Genomic DNA, 24,905 nt, shown 5'->3' on the forward strand with positions numbered 1-24,905 from the left:
CCCCCCCCAAAATTCGGGGTCCTCCCCCCCCCACTTAGCCCCCCCCCCCAAAATTCAGCCCCCCCCCCCCCCCAAAATTCGGGGTCCCCCCCCCTTTTCTCCCCCCCAAAATCACCGGAGTCGTGGGGGAGGGGCGACACCTCTCTTTATTGGGGGGGGGGGGGGGGGGATTTTTTTTGGGGGGGGGGGTGTGTGTGGGTGTGTCCGGGTTTGGGGGGGGGGGGGGTGTGGATTTTTGGGGGGGGGGGGGGTTGATTTTTGGGGGGGGGGGTGTGTTTCTCAGCGGGTTTTGGGGCGCTCGGCCGCGTCCATGGCCGCCAGGCGTCGGGCGGCCCCCCCCCAACTGGAGAAGGTTCAACCCCCCCTTGAGGGCGGCCAAGGGGGTCCCCAAAATCAGCCCCACCCGGAAGAGCCCCGGCCCCCCCGGGAACACTGCGGGGGGGGGGGGGGAGGGGGGGGATGTCAGGGAACCAGTATGCACCAGTTCATCCCAGTAACACACACACACACACACACACCCCAACACACACACACACGCACGCCCCCCCCACAGTGATTCTCAGCGCCTCCCAGTATCCCCAGTACATCCCACTGACCCCCCCCCCACCACCACCACTGGTGGCACCCAACCCCCCTCCCAGTCCATCCCAGTTCATCCCAGTCCCTCCCAGTCCCCCCCAGCCCCGTCCCAGTTCATCCCAGCCCCCTCCCAGTCCCTCCCAGTTCATCCCAGTCCCTCCCAGCCCCCCCCAGTCCCGTCCCAGTTCATCCCAGCCCCCTCCCAGTCCCTCCCAGTTCATCCCAGTCCCTCCCAGTCCCCCCCAGCCCCATCCCAGTTCATCCCAGCCCCCTCCCAGTCCCTCCCAGTTCATCCCAGTCCCTCCCAGCCCCCCCCAGTCCCTTCCCAGTTCATCCCAGCCCCCTCCAGCCCCCTCCCAGTCCCTCCCAGTTCATCCCAGTCCCTCCCAATCCCCTCCCAGTCCCTCCCAATCCCCCCCCAGTCCCCTCCCAGTTCATCCCAGTCCCTCCCAGTCCCTTCCCAGTCCCTCCCAGTTCATCCCAGTCCCCCCCAATCCCCTCCCAGTCCATCCCAGTCCATCCCAGTTCATCCCAGTCCCCTCCCAGTCCCTCCCAGTTCATCCCAGTCCCTCCCACTCCCCTCCCAGTTCATCCCAGTCCCTCCGAATCCCTTCCCAGTCCATCCCAGTTCATCCCAGTCCCCCCCACTCCCCTCCCAGTTCATCCCAGTCCCTCCCAATCCCCTCCCAGTCCATCCCAGTTTATCCCAGTCCCCCCCAATCCCCTCCCAGTCCCTCCCAATCCCCCCCTAGTCCCCTCCCAGTTCATCCCAGTCCCTTCCCAGTCCCTCCCAGTTCATCCCAGTCCCTCCCAATCCCCCCCCAGTCCCCTCCCAGTTCATCCCAGTCCCTCCCAGTCCCTCCCAGTTCATCCCAGTCCCTCCCAATCCCCTCCCAGTCCCCTCCCAGTCCCTCCCACTCCCCTCCCAGTTCATCCCAGTCCCTCCCAGTCCCTTCCCAGTCCCTCCCAGTTCATCCCAGTCCCCCCCAATCCCCTCCCAGTCCATCCCAGTTCATCCCAGTCCCCTCCCAGTCCCTCCCACTCCCCTCCCAGTTCATCCCAGTCCCTCCGAATCCCTTCCCAGTCCATCCCAGTTTATCCCAGTCCCCCCCAATCCCCTCCCAGTCCCTCCCAATCCCCCCCTAGTCCCCTCCCAGTTCATCCCAGTCCCTTCCCAGTCCCTCCCAGTTCATCCCAGTCCCTCCCAATCCCCTCCCAGTCCCTCCCAGTCCCCCCCAATCCCCTCCCAGTCCCTCCCAATCCCCCCCCAGCCCCCTCCCAGTTCATCCCAGTCCCTCCAGTCCCCCCCAGTCCCCTCCCAGGTTATCCCAGTCCCCCCCAGCCCTCTCCCAGTTCACCCCAGTCCCTCCCAGTCCCCCCCAATCCCCTCCCAGCCCCCCCCCAGTCCCTTCCCAGTCCCTCCCAGCCCCCTCCAATTTCTCCCCAGTGCCTCCCAGTCCATCCCAGTGCCCCAAATCCCTTCCCAGTCCCCTCCCAGCCCCCTCCCAGTTCATCCCAGTCTCTCCCAGTCCCTCCCCAGTTCATCCCAGTCCATTTCAGTCCCTCCCAGTTCATCCCAGTCCCTTCCCAGTCCCCTCCCAGTTCATCCCAGTCCCTCCCAATCCCCTCCCAGTCCATCCCAGTTCATCCCAGTCCCTCCCAATCCCCTCCCAGTCCCTCCCAATCCCCCCCCAGTCCCCTCCCAGTCCCTCCCAGTCCCCCCCAATCCCCTCCCAGTCCCCCCCAATCCCCTCCCAGTTCATCCCAGTCCCTCCCAGTCCCTTCCCAGTCCCTCCCAGTTTATCCCAGTCCCTCCCAATCCCCTCCCAGTCCCTCCCAATCCCCCCCAGCCCCCTCCCAGTTCATCCCAGTCCCCCCCAGCCCCCTCCCAGTCCCTCCCCAGTCCCCTCCCAGTTCATCCCAGTCCCCTCCCAGTCCCTCACCGGGCGGCCCCTCCCCGAAGTGCAGCAGGTAGAGGCAGCAGTAAAACCCCTCGTTGCCGGCGCAGAGCAGGAACAGGAGGGGCTGGGGGGAGGGGGGGGGAGGGGTCATGACCCCGCCCCTCCCCCCACCCCCTTCCCCCCCCTCCCCCACCCCCTCCCCCCCCCCTCCCCCCCTCACCCTGGAGCTGTAGTAAAGCCGCAGGAGGGGGTGCCCCTCCCCCCCCACCGCCTTGTGGCTGCTCCCGCCCTGGAGGGTGGAGCTAAAAGAAAAAAAAAGGGGGCGGGGTCATCATCAAACCACGCCCACAACTCTAGAACACGCCCCCCTCCTCGCCAGGCCACGCCCACCTCGGGGGGGGGGTGGCGTAGAAACCACCACCCCACCCCACCCCGGGTATAAGCTCCTCTGGCCACGCCCACCATTAGGCCACGCCCCCAAGGGAAAGGTCCCCCCCCACTACCCCCTCTGGCCCCACCCACACGAGGCCCCGCCCCCCAGGGATAGGCCACGCCCACATGACACAGCTCCACCCCCCCCCACCCCTCAGCCCATTCGGGGGGGGGGGACGGGGGACGGACACGACACAGTTCCTCCAAGCCAGTCCCCGCCCCCTCCTCAAGGCCACACCCCCTCCAAGACCACGCCCCCTCACCAAAAAGCCACGCCCCTCTTAGGCCCCTCCCCCACGCCAGACCACGCCCCCAGCCTTCTGCGCTGCAGCCCCCCATTCCCAGCCCCACTTTATCCCCAAGCTCCGCCCCCTCCGTAAGCCCCGCCCACCCAATCCCCGCCCACCACCCAAAGCCCCGCCCACTACACAAAGCCACGCCCCCTCGCCCTTAGCCACGCCCCCAGCCCTTCTCCCTTCTGCGCTGCAGCCCCCCATTCCCAGCCCCCCTTTTATCCCCAAGCCCCGCCCCCTCTGTAAGCCCCGCCCGGCCAAGCCCCACCCACCACCCAAGCCCCGCCCCCTCGCCCTTAGCCACGCCCCCTCGCCCTTAGCCACGCCCCCAGCCCTCTCCCTTCTGCGCCGCAGCCCCCCATTCCCAGCCCCCTTTATCCCCAAGCCCCGCCCCCTCTGTAAGCCCCGCCCACCCAAGCCCCACCCACCACCCAAAGCCCCGCCCCCTCGCCCTTAGCCACGCCCCCAGCCCTTCTCCCTTCTGCGCTGCAGCCCCCCATTCCCAGCCCCCTTTATCCCCAAGCTCCGCCCCCTCTGTAAGCCCCGCCCACCCAAGCCCCGCCCACCACCCGAAGCCCCGCCCACCAGTGCATGTGCAGCCAATGGCTGGCCACGTCCAGGGCCATGCTGAGCTGGAAGAGGGGGGCGGCCGCCGGGTAGAGCAGGGCCAGGTTGACCAGGAGGCACATGGTGGAGAGGCGGTCGGTCAGCATGTCCAACATGGCGCCCAGCCTCGAGCCTGGGGGGCGGGGCTAATGCTAGGACACGCCCCTTTGGGGGCGGGGCCTCTGGGGTGGGGCAGGGCCCCGCTATGGGGCAGGGAAGACCCCACCACCACCCCATGGGGCAGGCTTAGAAAGGCAGCACGGAGCTCAGGGGGCGGGGCTAGGGGTTAGACACGCCCACCGGGGCGGGGCTAGCGGTGGGAAACGCCCCCTTTTGGGGCGGGGCCTCTGGGTTGGGGCAGGGGCCCGCTATGGGGCAGGGAAGCTCCCCCCTCCCCACGGGGCACGGCGCCCAGGTGGGAGCTGGGGGGCGGGGCTAAGGGTAGGACACGCCCAATGGAGGCGGGGATAAGGCTTGGGCACGCCCCTTTTGGGGCGGGGCCTCCGGGTGGGGCGGGCCTTGCTACGGGGCAGGGAAGACTCTCCAACCCCCCCATACAGAATGGCTCAGGGGGCGGGGCTAAGCATAGACCACGCCCCCTGTGGGCGGTGGTACACAAAGGCCACGCCCCCTTCCTAAAACCCCGCCCCTCGAAGCCACACCCCCCTCCCAAAGCCCCGCCCCCTCCTAAAACCCCCATTAAACCTCCCCCCTCCCCTTCCCACCCCCCATCCCTTGACCCCTCTGGGCCCCACCCCCTCAAGCCCCGCCCCCACGAGGCCCCGCCCCCGCATGACCCCGCCCCCCCTCAAGCCCCGCCCCTTCCCCAAGCCCCGCCCCCTCCTAAAACCCCCATTAAACCTCCCCCCTCCCCTTCCCACCCCCCATCTTTCCCCCCCCGGGCCCCAACCCCTCAAGCCCCGCCCCCACGAGGCCCCGCCCCCTTAAGACACCACCCCTTCCGCAAGCCCCGCCCCCACGAGGCCCCGCCCCCTTTTATGCGCCGCCCCCATGAGGCCCCTCCCCCTCCCCCTCCTAAAACCCCCTCCAAACCTCCCCCCTCCCCTTCCCACCCTCCATCCCTTGACCCCACCCCCCGGGCCCCACCCCCTCAAGCCCCGCCCCCCTCAAGCCCCGCCCCCACGAGACCCTGCCCCTTCCCCAAGCCCCGCCCCCTCCTAAAACCCCCCCCAAACCTCCCCCCTCCCCTTCCCACCCTCCATCCCTTCCCCCCACCCGGGCCCCACCCCCTCAAGCCACACCCCCCACGAGGCTCCGCCCCCTTTTATGCCCCGCCCTTTAAGGCACCGCCCCTTCCCCAAGCCCCGCCCCCAAGAGGCCCCGCCCCTTCCCCAAGCCCCACCGCCTCCTAAAACCCCCATTAAACCTCCCCCCTCCCCTTCCTTTGACCCCACCCCCTGGCCCCACCCCCCTAAGCCCCGCCCCCCAAGCCCCACCTCCTCAAGCCACGCCCCTCCCCACGATGCCCCGCCCCCTTTTATGCCCCGCCCCCTCCTAAACCCCCCTCCAAACCTCCCCCCTCCCCTTCCCACCCTCCATCCCTTCCCCCCCCGGGCCCCACCCCCTCAAGCCCCGCCCCCACGAGGCCCCGCCCCCTTTTATGCCCCGCCCCTTAAGACCCCGCCCCTTCCCCAAACCCCGCCCCCTCCTAAAACCCCCTCCAAACCTCCCCCCTCCCCTTCCCACCCCCCATCCCTTCCCCCCACCCGGGCCCCACCCCCTCAAGCCACACCCCCCACGAGGCTCCGCCCCCTTTTATGCCCCGCCCCCTTTTATGCCCCGCCCCTTAAGACACCGCCCCTTCCCCAAGCCCCGCCCCCAAGAGGCCCCGCCCCTTCCCCAAGCCCCGCCGCCTCCTAAAACCCCCATTAAACCTCCCCCCTCCCCTTCCTTTGACCCCACCCCCTGGCCCCACCCCCCTAAGCCCCGCCCCCCAAGCCCCACCTCCTCAAGCCACGCCCCTCCCCACGATGCCCCGCCCCCTTTTATGCCCCGCCCCCTCCTAAAACCCCCTCCAAACCTCCCCCCTCCCCTTCCCACCCCCCATCCCTTCCCCCCACCCGGGCCTCACCCCCTCAAGCCACACCCCACACGAGGCCCCGCCCCCACGAGACCCCGCCCCTTCCCCAAACCCCGCCCCCTCCTAAAACCCCCTCCAAACCTCCCCCCTCCCCTTCCCACCCCCCATCCCTTCCCCCCACCCGGGCCTCACCCCCCTCAAGCCACACCCCCCACGATGCCCCGCCCCCTTTTATGCCCCGCCCCTTAAGACCCCGCCCCTTCCCCAAGCCCCGCCCCCTCCTAAAACCCCCTCCAAGCCTCCCCCCTCCCCTTCCCACCCTCCATCCCTTGACCCCACCCCCCGGGCCCCACCCCCTCAAGCCCCGCCCCCCCTCAAGCCCCGCCCCCACGAGACCCCGCCCACCCACGAGGCCCCGCCCACCCTGTCCCAGCAGCCGGGCCAGGTGCCCGTCCACGGCGTCCAGGAGCCCGGCCAGCGCGTAACAGGCGGCCGCCGGCCCCGGCCGCTGCGGCATCAGGTAGAAGGAAGCGGCGGCCAAAGCCAGGCGGGCGTATCCTGGGGCGGGCGATATTCCCAGTATAAACCAGTACGCACCAGTACATCCCCCACCCACCCACCCCCACACCCACCCCATCTGCCCGCCCAGTAACACCCAGTGCTTCCCAGCGACCTCCAAACCCCCCACGGCCGCTCTAAAACCCATTCCCAGTACGGGCCAGTAACTCCCAGCATCCACCGGTGTCCCCCCCAGTAACCCCCAAACCTCCCCAGTGCCCTCCAGTACACCCCCACCCCCTCCCAGTGCCCTTCCCAGTAACTCCCAGTTCCTCCCAGTCCCCTCCCAGTATGCCTCAGTCCATCCCACTCCCTCCCAGTTCCTCCCAGTCCCCTCCCAGTATGCCTCAGTCCATCCCACTCCCTCCCAGTTTCTCCCAGTCCCCTCCCAGTATGCCTCAGCCCATCACACTCCCTCCCAGTTCCTCCCAGTCCCCTCCCAGTATGCCTCAGCCCATCCCACTCCCTCCCAGTTCCTCCCAGTCCCCTTCCAGTATCTCCCAGTCCCTCCGAGTCCCCTCCCAGTATGCCTCAGTCCATCCCACTCCCTCCCAGTTCCCCCCCAGTCCCCTCCCAGTATGCCTCAGCCCATCCCACTCCCTCCCAGTTCCTCCCAGTCCCCTCCCAATATGCCTCAGCCCATCCCACTCCCTCCCAGTTCCTCCCAGTCCCCTCCCAGTATGCCTCAGCCCATCCCACTCCCTCCCAGTTCCTCCCAGTCCCCTCCCAGTATGCCTCAGCCCATCCCACTCCCTCCCAGTTCCTCCCAGTCCCCTCCCAGTATGCCTCAGCCCATCCCACTCCCTCCCAGTTCCCCCCCAGTCCCCTCCCAGTATGCCTCAGTCCATCCCACTCCCTCCCAGTTCCTCCCAGTCCCCTCCCAGTATGCCTCAGTCCATCCCACTCCCTCCCAGTTCCCCCCCAGTCCCCTCCCAGTATGCTTCAGCCCATCCCACTCCCTCCCAGTTCCCCCCCAGTCCCCTCCCAGTATGCCTCAGCCCATCCCACTCCCTCCCAGTTCCTCCCAGTCCCCTCCCAGTATGCCTCAGTCCATCCCACTCTCTCCCAGTTCCCCCCCAGTCCCCTCCCAGTATGCCTCAGCCCATCCCACTCCCTCCCAGTTCCTCCCAGTCCCCTTCCAGTATCTCCCAGTTCCTCCCAGTCCCCTCCCAGTATGCCTCAGTCCATCCCATTCCCTCCCAGTTCCTCCCAGTCCCCTCCCAGTATGCCTCAGTCCATCCCACTCCCTCCCAGTTCCTCCCAGTCCCCTCCCAGTATGCCTCAGTCCATCCCACTCCTTCCCAGTTCCTCCCAGTCCCCTCCCAGTATGCCTCAGTCCATCCCACTCCCTCCCAGTTCCTCCCAGTCCCCTCCCAGTGTGCCTCAGCCCATCCCACTCCCTCCCAGTTCCTCCCAGTCCCCTCCCAGTATGCCTCAGTCCATCCCACTCCCTCCCAGTTCCTCCCAGTCCCCTCCCAGTATGCCTCAGCCCATCCCACTCCTTCCCAGTTCCTCCCAGTCCCCTCCCAGTATGCCTCAGCCCATCCCACTCCCTCCCAGTTCCTCCCAGTCCCCTCCCAGTATGCCTCAGCCCATCCCACTCCCTCCCAGTTCCTCCCAGTCCCCTCCCAGTATGCCTCAGTCCATCCCACTCCCTCCCAGTTCCTCCCAGTCCCCTCCCAGTATGCCTCAGTCCATCCCACTCCCTCCCAGTTCCTCCCAGTCCCCTCCCAGTATGCCTCAGCCCATCCCACTCTCTCCCAGTTCCCCCCCAGTCCCTCCCAGTGCCCTCCCAATCCCTCCCAGTCCCCCCCGATCCCCTCCCAGTGCCCCCCACTTCCCCCCGCCGTCCATCCCAGTGCCTCCCACCGCATCCCAGTCCCGCCTAATCCCTTCCAGCCCCCTCCCAGTGCCCCCCCCAGTCTCTCCCATTCCATCCCAGTCCCTCCCATTTCACCCCAGTCCCCTCCCAGTATCCCCCAGTCCATCCCAGCCCCCTCCCAGTCCATCCAAGTCCCTCCCATTTAATCTCAGCCCCCTCCCAGTCCCCTCTAATCCCCTCCAGTCCCTCCCAGTCCATCCCAGTTCCCCCCCAGAGCCTCCCAGCACATCCCAGTACCCTCTAATCCCCTCCAGCCCCCCTCCCAGTCCCCTCTAATCCCCTCCAGTCCCTCCCAGTCCATCCCAGTTCCCCCCCAGAGCCTCCCAGCACATCCCAGTACCCTCTAATCCCCTCCAGCCCCCCTCCCAGTCCATCCCACTCCCCCCCCCATCCCTCCCAGTCCATCCCAGTTCCCCCCCAGAGCCTCCCAGTGCATCCCAGTCCCCTCTAATCCCCTCCAGTCCCCTCCCAGTCCATCCCAGTCCCCCTCCCATCCCTCCCAGTCCATCCCAGTTCCTCCCCAGAGCCTCCCAGTGCATCCCAGTTCCCTCTAATCCCCTCCAGCCCCCTCCCAGTCCATCCCACTCCCCCTCCCATCCCTCCCAGTCCATCCCAGTTCCTCCCCAGAGCCTCCCAGTGCAACCCAGTCCCCTCTAATCCCCTCCAGTCCCTCCCACTCCCCCCCCATCCCTCCCAGTCCATCCCAGTTCTCCCCCAGAGCCTCCCAGTGCATCCCAGTCCCCTCTAATCCCCTCCAGTCCCCTCCCAGTCCATCCCAGTCCCCCTCCCATCCCTCCCAGTCCATCCCAGTTCCCCCCCAGAGCCTCCCAGTGCATCCCAGTCCCCTCTAATCCCCTCCAGCCCCCTCCCAGTCCATCCCACTCCCCCTCCCATCCCTCCCAGTCCATCCCACTCCCCCTCTCATCCCTCCCAGTCCATCCCAGTTCCTCCCCAGAGCCTCCCAGTGCATCCCAGTCCCCTCTAATCCCCTCCAGCCCCCTCCCAGTCCATCCCAGTCCCCCCCCATCCCTCCCTGTCCATCCCAATTCCCCCAGAGCCTCCCAGTGCATCCCACTCCCCTCTAATGCCCTCCAGTCCCTCCAGTCCATCCCAGTCCCCTCCCAGTCCATCCTACTTCCCCCCCATCCCTCCCAGTCCATCCCACTCCCCCCCCATCCCTCCCAGTCCATCCCAGTTCCCCCCCCAGAGCCTCCCAGTGCATCCCAGTCCCCTCTAATCCCCTCCAGTCCCCTCCCAGTCCATCCCACTCCCCCTCCCATCCCTCCCAGTCCATCCCAGTCCCCCCCAGAGCCTTCCAGTGCATCCCAGTCCCCTCTAATCCCCTCCAGCCCCCTCCCAGTCCATCCCCGAGTCCCTCCCAGTATCTCCCAGTCCATCCCACTGTCCCCCAGTCCCCTCCCGTCCATCCCAGTGCCCCCCCATCCATCCCACTGCCCCCCGATCCCCTCCCAGTACCCCCCAGTTCCCCCCGCCGTCCATCCCAGTGCCTCCCAGCGCATCCCGGACCCCTCTAATCCCCTCCCAGTCCCCTCCCAGTCCCCCCCAGTCCCTCACCGATGAGGTTGGGCACGAACAGGAAGACGTTGACGCTCTCGCCCCCCGCCATGGCCCCGCCGCCGCGGCCCCTTTAAGACCGGTACCACGTGATACCGGAAGCGGCGCTTGGCCGCGCATGCGCATAGTCACACCCCGCCCCGAGCCCGCCCCTCCCCCTTTTCCCCCCCCCCCCCACCTTTAGCCAATCAGCGACTCCCCCGCCGCAGCCAATCAGCGACGAGCCGCCTCGCCCTCCCCCAAACATGGCGGCGCCTCCCGGAAGCCCCGCGCGCGCGGTGAGCGGAGTAGGCCTCGCCCCCCCCCCCCCCCCCGTTACCACGGCAACGGGCCGGCTCATTAACAATTAACCGCATGAATAATTAATCAGGGAGAGATGATCATTAAACCCCTCCCCACAGCCCTCCCTCCCCGCCCCGCTAATGAGGCCGCTAATTAACTCCCCCCCCCCCCCTCCTCCCGGCGCGTAACAAAGCGGGCGGAGCCTGTGTCGTCATCACCATCGTCATTATTATTCTCATTATTAAGTCTCATTAATTGGGGGGGGTGGGGGTGGGGGGGGGTCGTCCCCACGTTAAAAACGCTCCCGGGGGGGGGGGGGAGGGGGCGGGGCTTGGCACGAGGGGGTGGTTTTGGGGGACCCCCCCCCCCCCCCCCCCCGAAACAAAATGGCGGCTTTTGGGGGTCCCCCATGAAATAAAATGGCGGGTTTAGCTTCCCCCCCCCTCAATTAATGGTCATTTTGCCCCCCCCCCCCCGCATTTCTGGCAGTTTCGAGGCCCCCCCCCCAAATCAAAAGGGTGGTTTCGGGGCCCCCCCACGACACCCAAGTGTCGGTTTTGAGGCCCCCCCCCCCCCAATCAGGAGCAGTTTTGGGGCCCTCTCTGAAACCGAAAGACAGTTTCAAGGCCCCCCCCCCCACCATGGCACCCAAGTGTGTTTTGGGGGGGCCCCCTCACTCCCAACAGCAGCAGTTTCGGGGTCCCCCCTTAAACAAAAGGTGGTTTTCAGGCCCCCCCCCTGCACCAAAATGATGGTTTCGGGGGCCCCCCCCGAAACAAAATAGTGGTTTCAGGGCTCCCCCTTGAATGAAATGCCGGTTTCGGGGCCCCCCCTTAAACAAAATATCGGTTTCGGGGCCCCCCCTTAAACGAAATGTCAGTTTCGGGGCCCCCCCCTTAAACAAAATGTCGGTTTCGGGGCCCCCCCCTTAAACAAAATGCCGGTTTCGGGGCCCCCCCTTAAACAAAATGTCAGTTTCGGGGCCCCCCCTTAAACAAAATGCCGTGTTTCGGGGCCCCCCCTTAAACGAAATGTCAGTTTCGGGGGCCCCCCCCCCTCAGGAATAGGGGAACTGGGCCCCATTGAGGAGGTGGGGGGGGGCCGCCCCCTCCCCTCCCCCTCCCCTGCGGGGGGGTTGGGGGGCTGCTGCGCGGTGGGGGAGGGGCTCCCCCCCCCCCCCCGAAAGCGATGGTGGGGGGCGGGGCGAGGAGGGGGGGGGGCTGGCGTCGGGCGTCGGGGGGTCCGTGGGTCCAATGGGCCCCCGCTGCGGGGGACGGGGCGGGAGGGGCGGGGGGAGGGGTTGGGGGGGAGGGGCTGGGGGGGGCAACCCCCCCAACGCCATTCCCGAAAAACCCAACCTCAGGCTCTCGGCGTCGAAGGCCTCGATCTCCCGGGCGTGACGTTCCAGAAGGTTCCGGATACGCTCGGAACGTTCCGCCTGAAGGGCCAACATCTCCTCCTCGATCTGCGGGGGGGGGGGGGGGGGGGGCACCCCCAAAATCAGTCACAACCCCCCCCCCCCCCCAACTCCCCCCATCCCCCCCCCCGCCAAGGGAGGGGGAGGGGGAAAGGAAGGAGGGAGACGCAAAATTCCCACGGAGAACCCCCAAAATTCCCCAAAATTCCCACGGGGAACCCCCAAATCCCCCCAAAATTCCCACGGGGAACCCTAAAATGAGCCAAATTCTCACGGGGAACCCCCAAATTCCAATAGCGAAGCGCCCAAATTTCCCAATTCCCACGGAGCACCCCAAAATTCCCACGGGGAACCGCCAAAATCCCCAAATTCCCACGGGGAACCCCCAAATCCCCCCAAAATTCCCACGGGGGAACCCTAAAATGAGCCAAATTCCCACGGGGAACCCCCAAATTCCAATCGGGAAGCCCCCAAATTTCCCAATTCCCACGGAGCACCCCAAAATTCCCACGGGGAACCCCCAAAATCCCCCAAATTCCCCACAGAGAACCCCCAAATTCCAATCGGGAAGCCCCCAAATTCCCATGGAGCACCCCAAAATTCCCACGGGGAACCCCCAAATTTCCCCAAATTCCCACGGAGCACCCCAAAATTCCCACAAGGAACCCCCAAATTTCCCCAAATTCCCCACGGAGAACCCCCAAATTCCCACAGGGAACCCCCAAATCCCCCCAAAATTCCCACGGGGAACCCTAAAATGAGCCAAATTCCCACGGGGAACCCCCAAATTCCAATCGGGAAGCCCCCAAATCCCCCAAATTCCCACAGAGAACCCCCAAAATCCCCCAAATTCCCACAGAACACCCCAAAATTCCCACAGGGAACCCCCAAATTCCAATCGGGAAGCCCCCAAATCCCCCAAATTCCCACAGAGAACCCCAAAATTCCCACAGGGAACCCCCAAATTTCCCCAAATTCCCCCAGAGAACCCCCAAATTCCAATCGGGAAGCCTCCAAATTTCCCCAAATTCCCACGGAGCACCCCAAAATTCCCACGGGGAACCCCCAAAATCCCCCAAATTCCCCACGGAGAACCCCCAAATTCCAATCAGGAAGCCCCCAAATCCCCCAAATTCCCACAGAGAACCCCAAAATTCCCACAGGGAACCCCCAAAATCCCCCAAATTCCCCACGGAGAACCCCCAAATCCCCCCAAAATTCCCACGGGGGACCCTAAAATGAGCCAAATTCCCACGGGGAACCCCCAAATTCCAATCGGGAAGCCCCCAAATCCCCCAAGTTCCCACGGAGCACCCCAAAATTCCCACGGGGAACCGCCAAAATCCCCAAATTCCCACGGGGAACCCCCAAATCCCCCCAAAATTCCCACGGGGGACCCTAAAATGAGCCAAATTCCCACGGGGAACCCCCAAATTCCAATCGGGAAGCCCCCAAATTTCCCAATTCCCACGGAGCACCCCAAAATTCCCACGGGGAACCCCCAAAATCTCCCAAATTCCCACAGAGAACCCCCAAATTCCAATCGGGAAGCCTCCAAATTTCCCCAAATTCCCACGGAGCACCCCAAAATTCCCAACGGGGAACCCCCAAAATCCCCCAAATTCCCCACGGAGAACCCCCAAATCCCCCCAAAATTCCCACGGGGGACCCTAAAATGAGCCAAATTCCCACGGGGAACCCCCAAATTCCAATCGGGAAGCCCCCAAATCCCCCAAATTCCCACAGAGAACCCCAAAATTCCCACGGGGAACCCCCAAAATCCCCCAAATTCCCACAGAGAATCCCCAAATTCCCAACGGAGAACCCCCAAATTCCAATCGGGAAGCCTCCAAATTTCCCCAAATTCCCACGGAGCACCCCAAAATTCCCACAGGGAACCCCCAAAATCCCCCAAATTCCCCACAGAGAACCCCCAAATTCCAATCGGGAAGCCCCCAAATTCCCATGGAGCACCCCAAAATTCCCACAGAGAACCCCAAAATTCCCACGGGGAACCCCCAAAATCCCCCAAATTCCCCACGGAGAACCCCCAAATTCCAATCGGGAACCCCCAAAATCCCCCAAATTCCCATGGAGCACCCCAAAATTCCCACAGGGAACCCCCAAAATCCCCCAAATTCCCACGGAGCACCCCAAAATTCCCACAGGGAACCCCCAAATTTCCCCAAATTCCCACGGAGCACCCCAAAATTCCCACAGGGAACCCCCAAATTTCCCCAAATTCCCACGGAGCACCCCAAAATTCCCACGGGGAACCCCCAAATCCCCCCAAAATTCCCACGGGGGACCCTAAAATGAGCCAAATTCCCACGGGGAACCCCCAAATTCCAATCGGGAAGCTCCCAAATTTCCCCAAATTCCCACAGAACACCCCAAAATTCCCACAGGGAACCCCCAAAATCCCCCAAATTCCCACAGGGAACCCCCAAATTTCCCCAAATTCCTACAGAACACCCCAAAATTCCCACGGGGAACCCCCAAAATCCCCCAAATTCCCACAGAGAACCCCCAAATTCCCACAGGGAACCCCCAAAATCCCCCAAATTCCCACGGAGAACCCCTAAACCATCAAAATTCCCACGGGGGAACCCTAAAATGAGCCAAATTCCCACGGAAGAACCTCAAAGTCCCAACTGGGAGCCCCCAAACCACCATGATCCTCCTCGGAGAACCCCAAAACCTCCATAATCCCCTTGAGGAACCCCCAAAACTCCTCGAGGAACCTCAAACCCACCAAGATCTTCTCGAGACACCCCAAAACCTCCATAATTCCTTTGAGGAACCCCAAGACCTCCTTGAGGAACCTCAAGATCTCCTTGAGGAGCCCCAAAACTTTCTTGAGGAACCCTCAAAACTCCTTGAAGAACCTCAAAAGCTCCACAATTCCTTTGAGGAACCCCAAGACCACCTTGAAGAACCCCAGAAACTCCCTTGAGGAACCTCAAAACCTTCTTGAAGAACCTCAAAAGCTCCATAATTCCTTTGAGGAGCCCCAAGATCTCCTTGAGGAGCCCCAAAACTTTCTTGAGGAACCCCCAAAACCTCCTTGAGGAACCTCAAAACTTTCTTGAAGAACCTCAAACCCACTAAGATCTTCTTGAGGAACCTCAAAACCTTCTTGAGGAACCTCAAAATCTCCATAATTCCTTTGAGAAACCCCAAAACCTCCTTGAGGAACCCCAAGACCACCTTGAAGAACCCCAGAAACTCCTTGAGGAACCTCGAAACCTCCATGATTTCTTTGAGGAACCCTCAAAACCTCCTTGAGCAACCTTAAAACCTCCATAATTCCTTTGAGGAACCCCAAGATCTCCTTGAGGAGCCCCAAAACTTTCTTGAGGAACCCCCAAAACTCCTTGAGGAACCTCAAACCCACTAAGATCTTCTTGAGGAACCTCAAAACCTTCTTGAGGAACCTCAAACCCACTAAGATCTTCTTGAGGAACCTCAAAACCTCCATAATTCCTTTGAGAACCTCCAAAACCTCCTTGAGGAACCCCCAAAACTCTTTGAGGAACCCCAAGACCACCTTGAAGAACCCCAGAAACTCCCTTGAGGAACCTCGAAACCTCCATGATTTCTTTGAGGAACCCTCAAAACCTCCTTGAGCAACCTTAAAACCTCCATAATTCCTTTGAGGAACCCCAAGATCTCCTTGAGGAACCTCAAGATCTCCTTGAGGAGCCCCAAAACTTTCTTGAGGAACCCTCAAAACTCCTTGAAGAACCTCAAAAGCTCCACAATTCCTTTGAGGAACCCCAAGACCACCTTGAAGAACCCCAGAAACTCCCTCGAGGAACCTCAAAACCTTCTTGAAGAACCTCAAAAGCTCCATAATTCCTTTGAGGAGCCCCAAGATCTCCAAGAGGAGCCCCAAAACTTTCTTGAGGAACCCCCAAAACTCCTTGAGGAACCTCAAAACCTTCTTGAGGAACCTCAAACCCACTAAGATCTTCCTGAGGAACCTCAAAACCTCCATAATTCCTTTGAGAAACCCCAAAACCTCCTTGAGGAACCCCCAAAACTCTTTGAGGAACCCCAAGACCACCTTGAAGAACCCCAGAAACTCCCTTGAGGAACCTCAAAACCTCCATGATTTCTTTGAGGAACCCTCAAAACCTCCTTGAGCAACCTTAAAACCTCCATAATTCCTTTGAGGAACCCCAAGATCTCCTTGAGGAGCCCCAAAACTTTCTTGAGGAACCCCCAAAACTCCTTGAGGAACCTCAAAACCTTCTTGAAGAACCTCAAACCCACTAAGATCTTCTTGAGGAACCTCAAAACCTCCATAATTCCTTTGAGAAACCCCAAGATCTCCTTGAGGAACCTCAAGATCTCCTTGAGGAGCCCCAAAACTTTCTTGAGGAACCCCCAAAACTCCTTGAGGAACCTCAAAACCTTCTTGAAGAACCTCAAAAGCTCCGTAATTCCTTTGAGCAACCCCAAGATCTCCTTAAGGAACCTCAAAACCTCCTTGAGGAACCCCCAAAACTCCTTGAGGAACCTCAAAACCTTCTTGAGGAACCTCAAACCCACTAAGATCTTCTTGAGGAACCTCAAAACCTCCATAATTCCTTTGAGAAACCCCAAAACCTCCTTGAGGAACCCCAAGACCACCTTGAAGAACCCCAGAAACTCCCTTGAGGAACCTCGAAACCTTCTTGAAGAACCTCAAAACCTCCTTGAGGAACCTCAAAAGCTCCATAATTCTTTTTGAGGAGCCCCAAACTTGCTTGAGGAACCTCAAAACCTTCTCGAGGAACCTCAAAACCCCCTTGAGGACCACCACCACCACCACCAGCAGGAGATGTCCCACCTCCCACCCCACCGCCCCATACCCTCTGCTCCAGGAGGGCTCGTCGGATGGAGACCTTCTGCTCCAATTCCTTGACCTCCCGTTCGTGTTGGGCTTCCGTGTGCATCTTGATCTTGCTCTGGTAGGCGTTGAGGAGCTCCAACTCCTGCTGGAGCTGGAGCCGAAGGACCTGGGACTCCGCCTCCTGCGTCTCGTCCAATCGCAGCTGGAGAAGACACCGGGAGGAGGTGGGGACGTGGGGTGGGGTGGGGTGGCCTTAGAAGGTCCTCTTGGGGGGGGTGGGGGGGGGGCTGGGTTCTTAGCCTAGAGGGGGTTCTGGAGGTCTCCAACCTTATCTCTGGGGGGTTCCTGAGGACTTGGGGGTCTCCAGCCCCATCTCTGGTGGGTTCCTGAGCACTTGGGGGTCTCCTGAAGGTCCCTGTCCCCATCTCTGGTGGGTTCCTGAGCACTTGGGGGTCTCCAGCCCCATCTCTGGTGGGTTCCTGAGCACCTGAAGGTCCCTGTCCCCATCTCTGGTGGGTTCCTGAGCACTTAGGGGTCTCCAGCCCCATCTCTGGTGGGTTCCTGAGCACTTGGGGGTCTCCAGCCCCATCTCTGGTGGGTTCCTGAGGACTTGGGGGTCTCCTGAAGGTCCCCGTCCCCATCTCTGGTGGGTTCCTGAGCACTTGGGGGTCTCCAGCCCCATCTCTGGTGGGTTCCTGAGCACCTGAAGGTCTCCAGCCCCATCTCTGGGGGGTTCCTGAGCACTTGGGGGTCTCCAGCCCCATCTCTGGTGGGTTCCTGAGGACTTGGGGGTCTCCAGCCCCATCTCTGGGGGGTTCCTGAGCACTTGGGGGTCTCCTGAAGGTCCCCAGCCCCATCTCTGGTGGGTTCCTGAGGACCTGGGGGTCTCCAGCCCCATCTCTGCTGGGTTCCTGAGCACTTGGGGGTCTCCAGCCCCATCTCCGGTGGGTTCCTGAGGACTTGGGGGTCTCCAGCCCCATCTCTGGGGGGTTCCTGAGCACTTGGGGGTCTCCTGAAGGTCCCCGTCCCCATCTCTGCTGGGTTCCTGAGCACTTGGGGGTCCCAAAGTTCTCCAAGGTTCTCCTCTCCCTACGTGAGGATGGGGGGCCACCTACGGCTTCTCCCACCGCCTCCCCACGTTCTCCGAGGTTCTCCACCACCTTCCCACCATCTCCTCAGGTTCTCCACCACCTTCCCACCTTCTCCCACCATCTCCTCAGGTTCTCCACCACCTTCCCACCTTCTCCCACCATCTCCTCAGGTTCTCCACCACCTTCCCACCTTCTCCCACCATCTCCTCAGGTTCTCCCACCATCTCCTCAGGTTCTCCACCACCTTCCCACCTTCTCCCACCATCTCCTCAGGTTCTCCACCACGTCCCCAGCTTCTCCCACCATCTCCTCAGGTTCTCCACCATCTCCTCAGGTTCTCCCACCATCTCCCAAAGTTCTCCACCACCTCCTCGGGTTCCTCCAGGTTCTCCTCCGTCTTCCCAAGGTTCTCCCAGTTCTTCCCACCACCTTCCCAGCTCCTCCCTACCCTAGAGGTGAGGATGGGGGGCCACCTACGGCTTCTCCCACCGCTTCCCCACGTTCTCCGAGGTTCTCCACCACCTTCCCACCATCTCCTCAGGTTCTCCACCACCTTCCCACCTTCTCCCACCATCTCCTCAGGTTCTCCACCACGTCCCCAGCTCCTCCCATCATCTCCCAAAGTTCTCCCACCATCTCCTCAGGTTCTCCACCACCTTCCCACCTTCTCCCACCATCTCCTCAGGTTCTCCCACCATCTCCCAAAGCTCTCCACCACCTCCTCGGGTTCCTCCAGGTTCTCCTCCATCTTCCCAAAGTTCTCCCAGTTCCTCCCACCACCCCCCGAAGTCCTCCCTGTCCTACGTGAGGATGGGGGGCCACCTACGGCTTCTGCCACCACCTCCCCACGTTCTCCGAGGTTCTCCACCACCTTCCCACCTTCTCCCACCATCTCCTCAGGTTCTCCCACCACCTCCAAACTTCTCCCACCATCTCCTCAGGTTCTCCCACCATCTCCTCAGGTTCTCCACCATGTCCCCAGGTTCTCCCATCACCTCCAAAGTTCTCCCACCATCTCCTCAGGTTCTCCACCACCTTCCCACCATCTCCTCAGGTTCTCCACCACCTTCCCACCTTCTCCCACCATCTCCTCATGTTCTCCACCACGTCCCCAGCTTCTCCCACCATCTCCTCAGGTTCTCCCACCGTCTCCCAAAGCTCTCCACCACCTCCTCGGGTTCTTCCAGGTTCTCCTCCGTCTTCCCAAGGTTCTCCCAGTTCCTCCCACCACCCCCCGAAAGTCCTCCCTGTCCTACGTGAGGATGGGGGGCCACCTACGGCTTCTCCCACCGCCTTCCCACGTTCTCCGAGGTTCTCCACCACCTTCCCACCATCTCCTCAGGTTCTCCACCACCTTCCCACCTTCTCCCACCATCTCCTCAGGTTCTCCACCACCTTCCCACCTTCTCCCACCATCTCCTCAGGTTCTCCACCACCTTCCCACCTTCTCCCACCATCTCCTCAGGTTCTCCACCACCTTCCCACCTTCTCCCACCATCTCCTCAGGTTCTCCCACCATCTCCTCAGGTTCTCCACCACGTCCCCAGGTTCTCCCATCACCTCCAAACTTCTCCCACCATCTCCCAAAGCTCTCCACCACCTCCTCGGGTTCCTCCAGGTTCTCCTCCGTCTTCCCAAGGTTCTCCCAGTTCCTCCCACCACCCCCCGAAGTCCTCCCTGTCCTACGTGAGGATGGGGGGCCACCTACGGCTTCTCCCACCGCCTCCCCACGTTCTCCGAGGTTCTCCACCACCTTCCCACCATCTCCTCAGGTTCTCCACCACCTTCCCACCTTCTCCCACCATCTCCTCAGGTTCTCCACCACCTTCCCACCTTCTCCCACCATCTCCTCAGGTTCTCCCACCATCTCCTCAGGTTCTCCACCACCTTCCCACCTTCTCCCACCATCTCCTCAGGTTCTCCACCATGTCCCCAGGTTCTCCCATCACCTCCAAACTTCTCCCACCATCTCCTCAGGTTCTCCCACCATCTCCCAAAGCTCTCCACCACCTCCTCGGGTTCCTCCAGGTTCTCCTCCGTCTTCCCAAGGTTCTCCCAGTTCTTCCCACCACCCCCCGAAGTCCTCCCTGTCCTACGTGAGGATGGGGGGCCACCTACGGCTTCTCCCACTGCCTTCCCACGTTCTCCGAGGTTCTCCACCACCTTCCCACCTTCTCCCACCATCTCCTCAGGTTCTCCACCATCTCCTCAGGTTCTCCACCACGTCCCCAGCTTCTCCCACCATCTCCTCAGGTTCTCCACCACCTTCCCACCTTCTCCCACCATCTCCTCAGGTTCTCCACCATCTCCTCAGGTTCTCCACCATGTCCCCAGCTTCTCCCATCACCTCCAAACTTCTCCCACCATCTCCCAAAGCTCTCCACCACCTCCTCGGGTTCCTCCAGGTTCTCCTCCGTCTTCCCAAGGTTCTCCCAGTTCCTCCCACCACCCCCCCGAAGTCCTCCCTGTCCTACGTGAGGATGGGGGGCCACCTACGGCTTCTCCCACCGCCTCCCCACGTTCTCCAAGGTTCTCCACCACCTTCCCACCATCTCCTCAGGTTCTCCACCACCTTCCCACCTTCTCCCACCATCTCCTCAGGTTCTCCACCACCTTCCCACCTTCTCCCACCATCTCCTCAGGTTCTCCCATCACCTCCAAAGTTCTCCCACCATCTCCTCAGGTTCTCCACCACCTTCCCACCTTCTCCCACCATCTCCTCAGGTTCTCCACCACGTCCCCAGGTTCTCCCATCACCTCCAAACTTCTCCCACCATCTCCCAAAGCTCTCCACCACCTCCTCGGGTTCCTCCAGGTTCTCCTCCGTCTTCCCAAGGTTCTCCCAGTTCCTCCCACCACCCCCCCCGAAAGTCCTCCCTGTCCTACGTGAGGATGGGGGGCCACCTACGGCTTGGCTGGAGAGCATCTCGTTAATGCTGTGGTCGTACTGTTCGGCCAAAGCGGCCAATTTCCGCGTCTGCTCGTCCTTGAGGCGCTTGAGAAGAGCTTTGTGGTGGCTCTTGGCCGTGGTCTCCAGGAGGTGGCTCCGAAGGGCCTTGTACTGACGGGTCTGGATCTTACACGTGTCCTGGAACTGCTTCTTGATCTGCAGCTCCTTGGACTGAGCTCACCAAAAATGGGGGGGGGGGGGGGGGGGGGGGGGTTAGGGACCACCCCCCCACCCCATCTCGTTGAGTCCCACCACCCTTGGGTGACCTCAACGCAAGGTCTTCACCCGTAAAACCTCCCTCCGGTGCGTCCCACCACCCCACGGTGGGCCCAAACCACGTCCTCACCATGGGGTGACCCCCCCCCCCCCACATTGGGTCCCCAACTCTTGGGTGACCCCCCCCCCTAGAATCCCACCACCCATGGGTGACACCAGAACCCATGGGTGACCCCCCCATTGGGTCCCCAACTCTTGGGTGACCCCCCCGTTGAGTCCCACCACCCATGGGTGACCCCCCCCTAGAATCCCACCACCTTTGGGTGACACCAGAACCCATGGGTGACCCCCCCGTTGGGTCCCCAACTCTTGGGTGACCCCCCTGTTGAGTCCCACCACCCTTAGGTGACACCAGAACCCATGGGTGACCCCCCCGTTGGGTCCCCAACTCTTGGGTGACCCCCCCCCAGAGTCCCACCACCTTTGGGTGACACCAGAACCCATGGGTGACCCTCCCCTTGAGTCCCACCACCTTTGGGTGACCCCCACCACCCATGGGTGACCCCCCCCCAGAGTCCCACCACCCTTAGGTGACACCAGAACCCATGGGTGACCCCCCCGTTGAGTCCCACCACCCATGGGTGACCCCCCCCTAGAGTTCCACCACCCATGGGTGACACCAGAACCCATGGGTGACCCCCCCGGTGGGTCCCCAACTCTTGGGTGACCCCCCCCTAGAGTCCCACCACCCATGGGTGGCACCAGAACCCATGGGTGACCCCCCCGTTGAGTCCCACCACCCATGGGTGACCCCCCCCTAGAGTCCCACCACCCATGGCTGACACCAGAACCCATGGGTGACCCCCCCGTTGGGTCCCCAACTCTTGGGTGACCCCCCCCCTAGAGTCCCACCACCCATGGGTGACACCAGAACCCATGGGTGACCCCCCCCCTTGAGTCCCACCACCCATGGGTGACCCCCCCCTAGAGTCCCACCACCCATGGGTGACACCAGAACCCATGGGTGACCCCCCCCTTGAGTCCCACCACCCATGGGTGACCCCCCCCTAGAGTCCCACCACCCATGGGTGACACCAGAACCCATGGGTGACCCCCCCGTTGAGTCCCACCACCTTTGGGTGACCCCCACCACCCATGGGTGACCCCCCCATTGAGTCCCACCACCCATGGGTGACCCCCCCCCAGAGTCCCACCACCTTTGGGTGACACCAGAACCCATGGGTGACCCCCCCGTTGGGTCCCCAACTCTTGGGTGACCCCCCCCCAGAGTCCCACCACCTTTGGGTGACACCAGAACCCATGGGTGACCCCCCCCTAGAATCCCACCACCTTTGGGTGACACCAGAACCCATGGGTGACCCCCCCCTAGAATCCCACCACCTTTGGGTGACACCAGAACCCATGGGTGACCCCCCCGTTGGGTCCCCAACTCTTGGGTGACCCCCCCCAGAGTCCCACCACCCATGGGTGACACCAGAACCCATGGGTGACCCCCCCCCTTGAGTCCCACCACCCATGGGTGACCCCCCCCTAGAGTTCCACCACCCATGGGTGACACCAGAACCCATGGGTGACCCCCCCGGTGGGTCCCCAACTCTTGGGTGACCCCCCCCTAGAGTCCCACCACCCATGGGTGACACCAGAACCCATGGGTGACCCCCCCGGTGGGTCCCCAACTCTTGGGTGACCCCCCCCCAGAGTCCCACCACCCATGGGTGACCCCCCACATTGAGTGACCCCCCCCCATTGAGTCCCCTCCCCATGGGTGACCCCCCCATGGGTGACCCCCCCATTGAGCGACCCCCCCCCAATAGGTGACCCCCCCCAATGGGTGACACACCCCCCATGGGTTCCCCCCCCATTGAGTCCCCCCCCCATTGAGTGACACCCCCCCCATTTGAGTGACCCCCCCATTGAGCGACCCCCTCCCATTGAGTGCCCCCCCCAGTGGGTGACCCCCCCCATGAGTGACCCCCCCATGGGTTCCCCCCCCATTGACCCCCCCATTGAGCGACCCCCCCCAATAGGTGACCCCCCCCACTGAGTGACCCCCCCCATGAGTGACCCCCCCCATTTGAGTGCCCCCCCAGTAGGTGCCCCCCCCAATGGGTGACCCTCCCCCGAGTGACCCCCCCATTGAGTGACCCCCCCCATGAGTGACCCCCCCATGGGTTCCCCCCCCATTGACCCCCCCATTGAGCGACCCCCCCCAATAGGTGACCCCCCCCATTGAGCGACCCCCCCATTGAGTGACCCCCCCAATGCTGACCCCCCCCATTGAGTGACCCCCCCATGGGTGACCCCCCCCATTGAGTCCCCCCCCCCAATGGGTGACCCCCCAATGGGTGACCCCCCCATTTGAGTGACCCCCCCATTGAGTCCCCCCCCCAATGGGTGACCCCCCCATTGAGTGCCCCCCCCCAATAGCTGACCCCCCCATTGAGTGACCCCCCCCATGAGTGACCCCCCCCATTTGAGTGCCCCCCCATTTGAGTGACCCCCCCCAATGCTGACCCCCCCCCATGGGGGCCCCCCCCCATGAGTGACCCCCCCATGGGTTCCCCCCCCATTGAGCGACCCCCCCCATTGAGCGACCCCCCCATGGGTGCCCCCCCATTGAGTCCCCCCCCCAATGGGTGACCCCCCCATGGGTTCCCCCCCCATTGAGTGACCCCCCCCCATGAGTGACCCCCCATTTGAGTGACCCCCCCATGGGCGACCCCCCCCATTGAGTGACCCCCCCCCATGGGTTCCCCCCCCACTGAGTGCCCCCCCCGAGTGTCCCCCCCCCACTGAGTGCCCCCCCATGAGTGACCCCCCCATTTGAGTGACCCCCCCATTGAGTGACCCCCCCCAATGGGTGACCCCCCCAATGGGTGACCCCCCCAATGGGTGACCCCCCCCGAGTGACGCCCCCCCAATAGCTGACCCCCCCATGGGCGACCCCCCCCATTGAGTGACCCCCCCACTGAGTGACCCCCCCCAATGCTGACCCCCCCCCCAATGGGTGACCCCCCCCCCAATGGGTGACCCCCCCCCAATAGCTGACCCCCCCATGGGCGACCCCCCCACTGAGTGCCCCCCCATTGAGTGGCCCCCCCATGGGTGCCCCCCCATTGAGTCCCCCCCCCAATGGGTGACCCCCTCCATGGGTGACCCCCCCCAATGGGTGACCCCCCCATGGGCGACCCCCCCCATTGAGTGACCCCCCCATGGGCGGCCCCCCTCGTGAGTGACCCCCCCATTTGAGTGACCCCCCCAATGAGTGACCCCCCCATGGGTTCCCCCCCCATTGAGTGACCCCCCCCCATGAGTGACCCCCCATTTGAGTGACCCCCCCATGGGCGACCCCCCCATTGAGTGACCCCCCCCAATGCTGACCCCCCCCCATGGGTGCCCCCCCCTGAGTGTCCCCCCCCCATTGAGTGCCCCCCCCATGAGTGACCCCCCCATGGGCGACCCCCCCATTGAGTGACCCCCCCCATGAGCGACCCCCCCCAATGCTGACCCCCCCCCATGAGTGACCCCCCCCCATTGAGTCCCCCCCCCAATGGGTGACCCCCCCAATAGCTGACCCCCCCATTGAGTGACCCCCCCCCGAGCGACCCCCCCATTGAGTGACCCCCCCCCCCCATGGGTTCCCCCCCCACTGAGTGCCCCCCCCATGAGTGACCCCCCCATTTGAGTGACCCCCCCAATGGGTGACCCCCCCAATAGCTGACCCCCCCCCGAGTGACCCCCCCCAATGGGTGACCCCCCCCATGGGTGACACCCCCCCCCCCCCCCCAAAAAAAAAAAACACCCCCAAACCAAAACCAACCCCCCCCCAAAGAAAAACCCAAAGAAAAACTGAAAAGGGGGGGGGGGGGGGGTTGTTAAATAATATATTTTAAAATAAAATAATTCAAAAGAAACGAAACCAAAGAAAATTCTCATGGAAAAAACAACAATAAAAAAAATAAACCCCCCCCCTCCCCCCCCTTCCCCCCCCCCCCCCAAAAAAAAACGATGGAAAAGGAACAAATTCCCCCCAAAACCTTCACCCCACCCCCCCCCCCCCCAATAAATAGGTCCCCAAATCCCCGGGGGGGGGGGGCCCCAAAATCCCTGGGGGGATGTCCCTAAAATTGAGGGGGGGCCCCAAAATTTGGGGGGGGGGGCCCAAAATTGGGGGGGGGTCCCAAAATTCGGGGGGGTCCCAAAATTCGGGGGGGGTGTCCC

At 63.1% G+C, this 24,905-nt stretch overlaps 2 protein-coding genes across 2 annotated transcripts in view; both read right to left on the reverse strand.

Annotated features, from left to right (window-relative positions):
• Positions 1–279: 279 nt before the first annotated feature.
• On the reverse strand, positions 280–9,919 carry CDIPT (CDP-diacylglycerol--inositol 3-phosphatidyltransferase). The gene is given in 7 exon segments (XM_074167210.1): positions 280–339; positions 341–432; positions 2,523–2,604; positions 2,701–2,782; positions 3,791–3,944; positions 6,276–6,410; positions 9,868–9,919. Coding segments are annotated over 7 exon segments (657 nt in total).
• An 808-nt stretch (positions 9,920–10,727) lies between these two features.
• TAOK2 (TAO kinase 2) overlaps positions 10,728–24,905 on the reverse strand; it is a 33,591-nt gene continuing 19,413 nt past the window's right edge. Inside the window, 5 exon segments of the mRNA XM_074167209.1 lie at positions 10,728–10,751; positions 11,382–11,455; positions 11,458–11,614; positions 16,426–16,608; positions 20,406–20,618. Of these exon segments, the coding sequence (XP_074023310.1) occupies positions 10,728–10,751; positions 11,382–11,455; positions 11,458–11,614; positions 16,426–16,608; positions 20,406–20,618 (651 nt within the window).

Source organism: Numenius arquata, unplaced genomic scaffold (genome assembly GCF_964106895.1).
Source record: "Numenius arquata unplaced genomic scaffold, bNumArq3.hap1.1 HAP1_SCAFFOLD_942, whole genome shotgun sequence".
NCBI lineage: Eukaryota > Metazoa > Chordata > Aves > Charadriiformes > Scolopacidae > Numenius > Numenius arquata.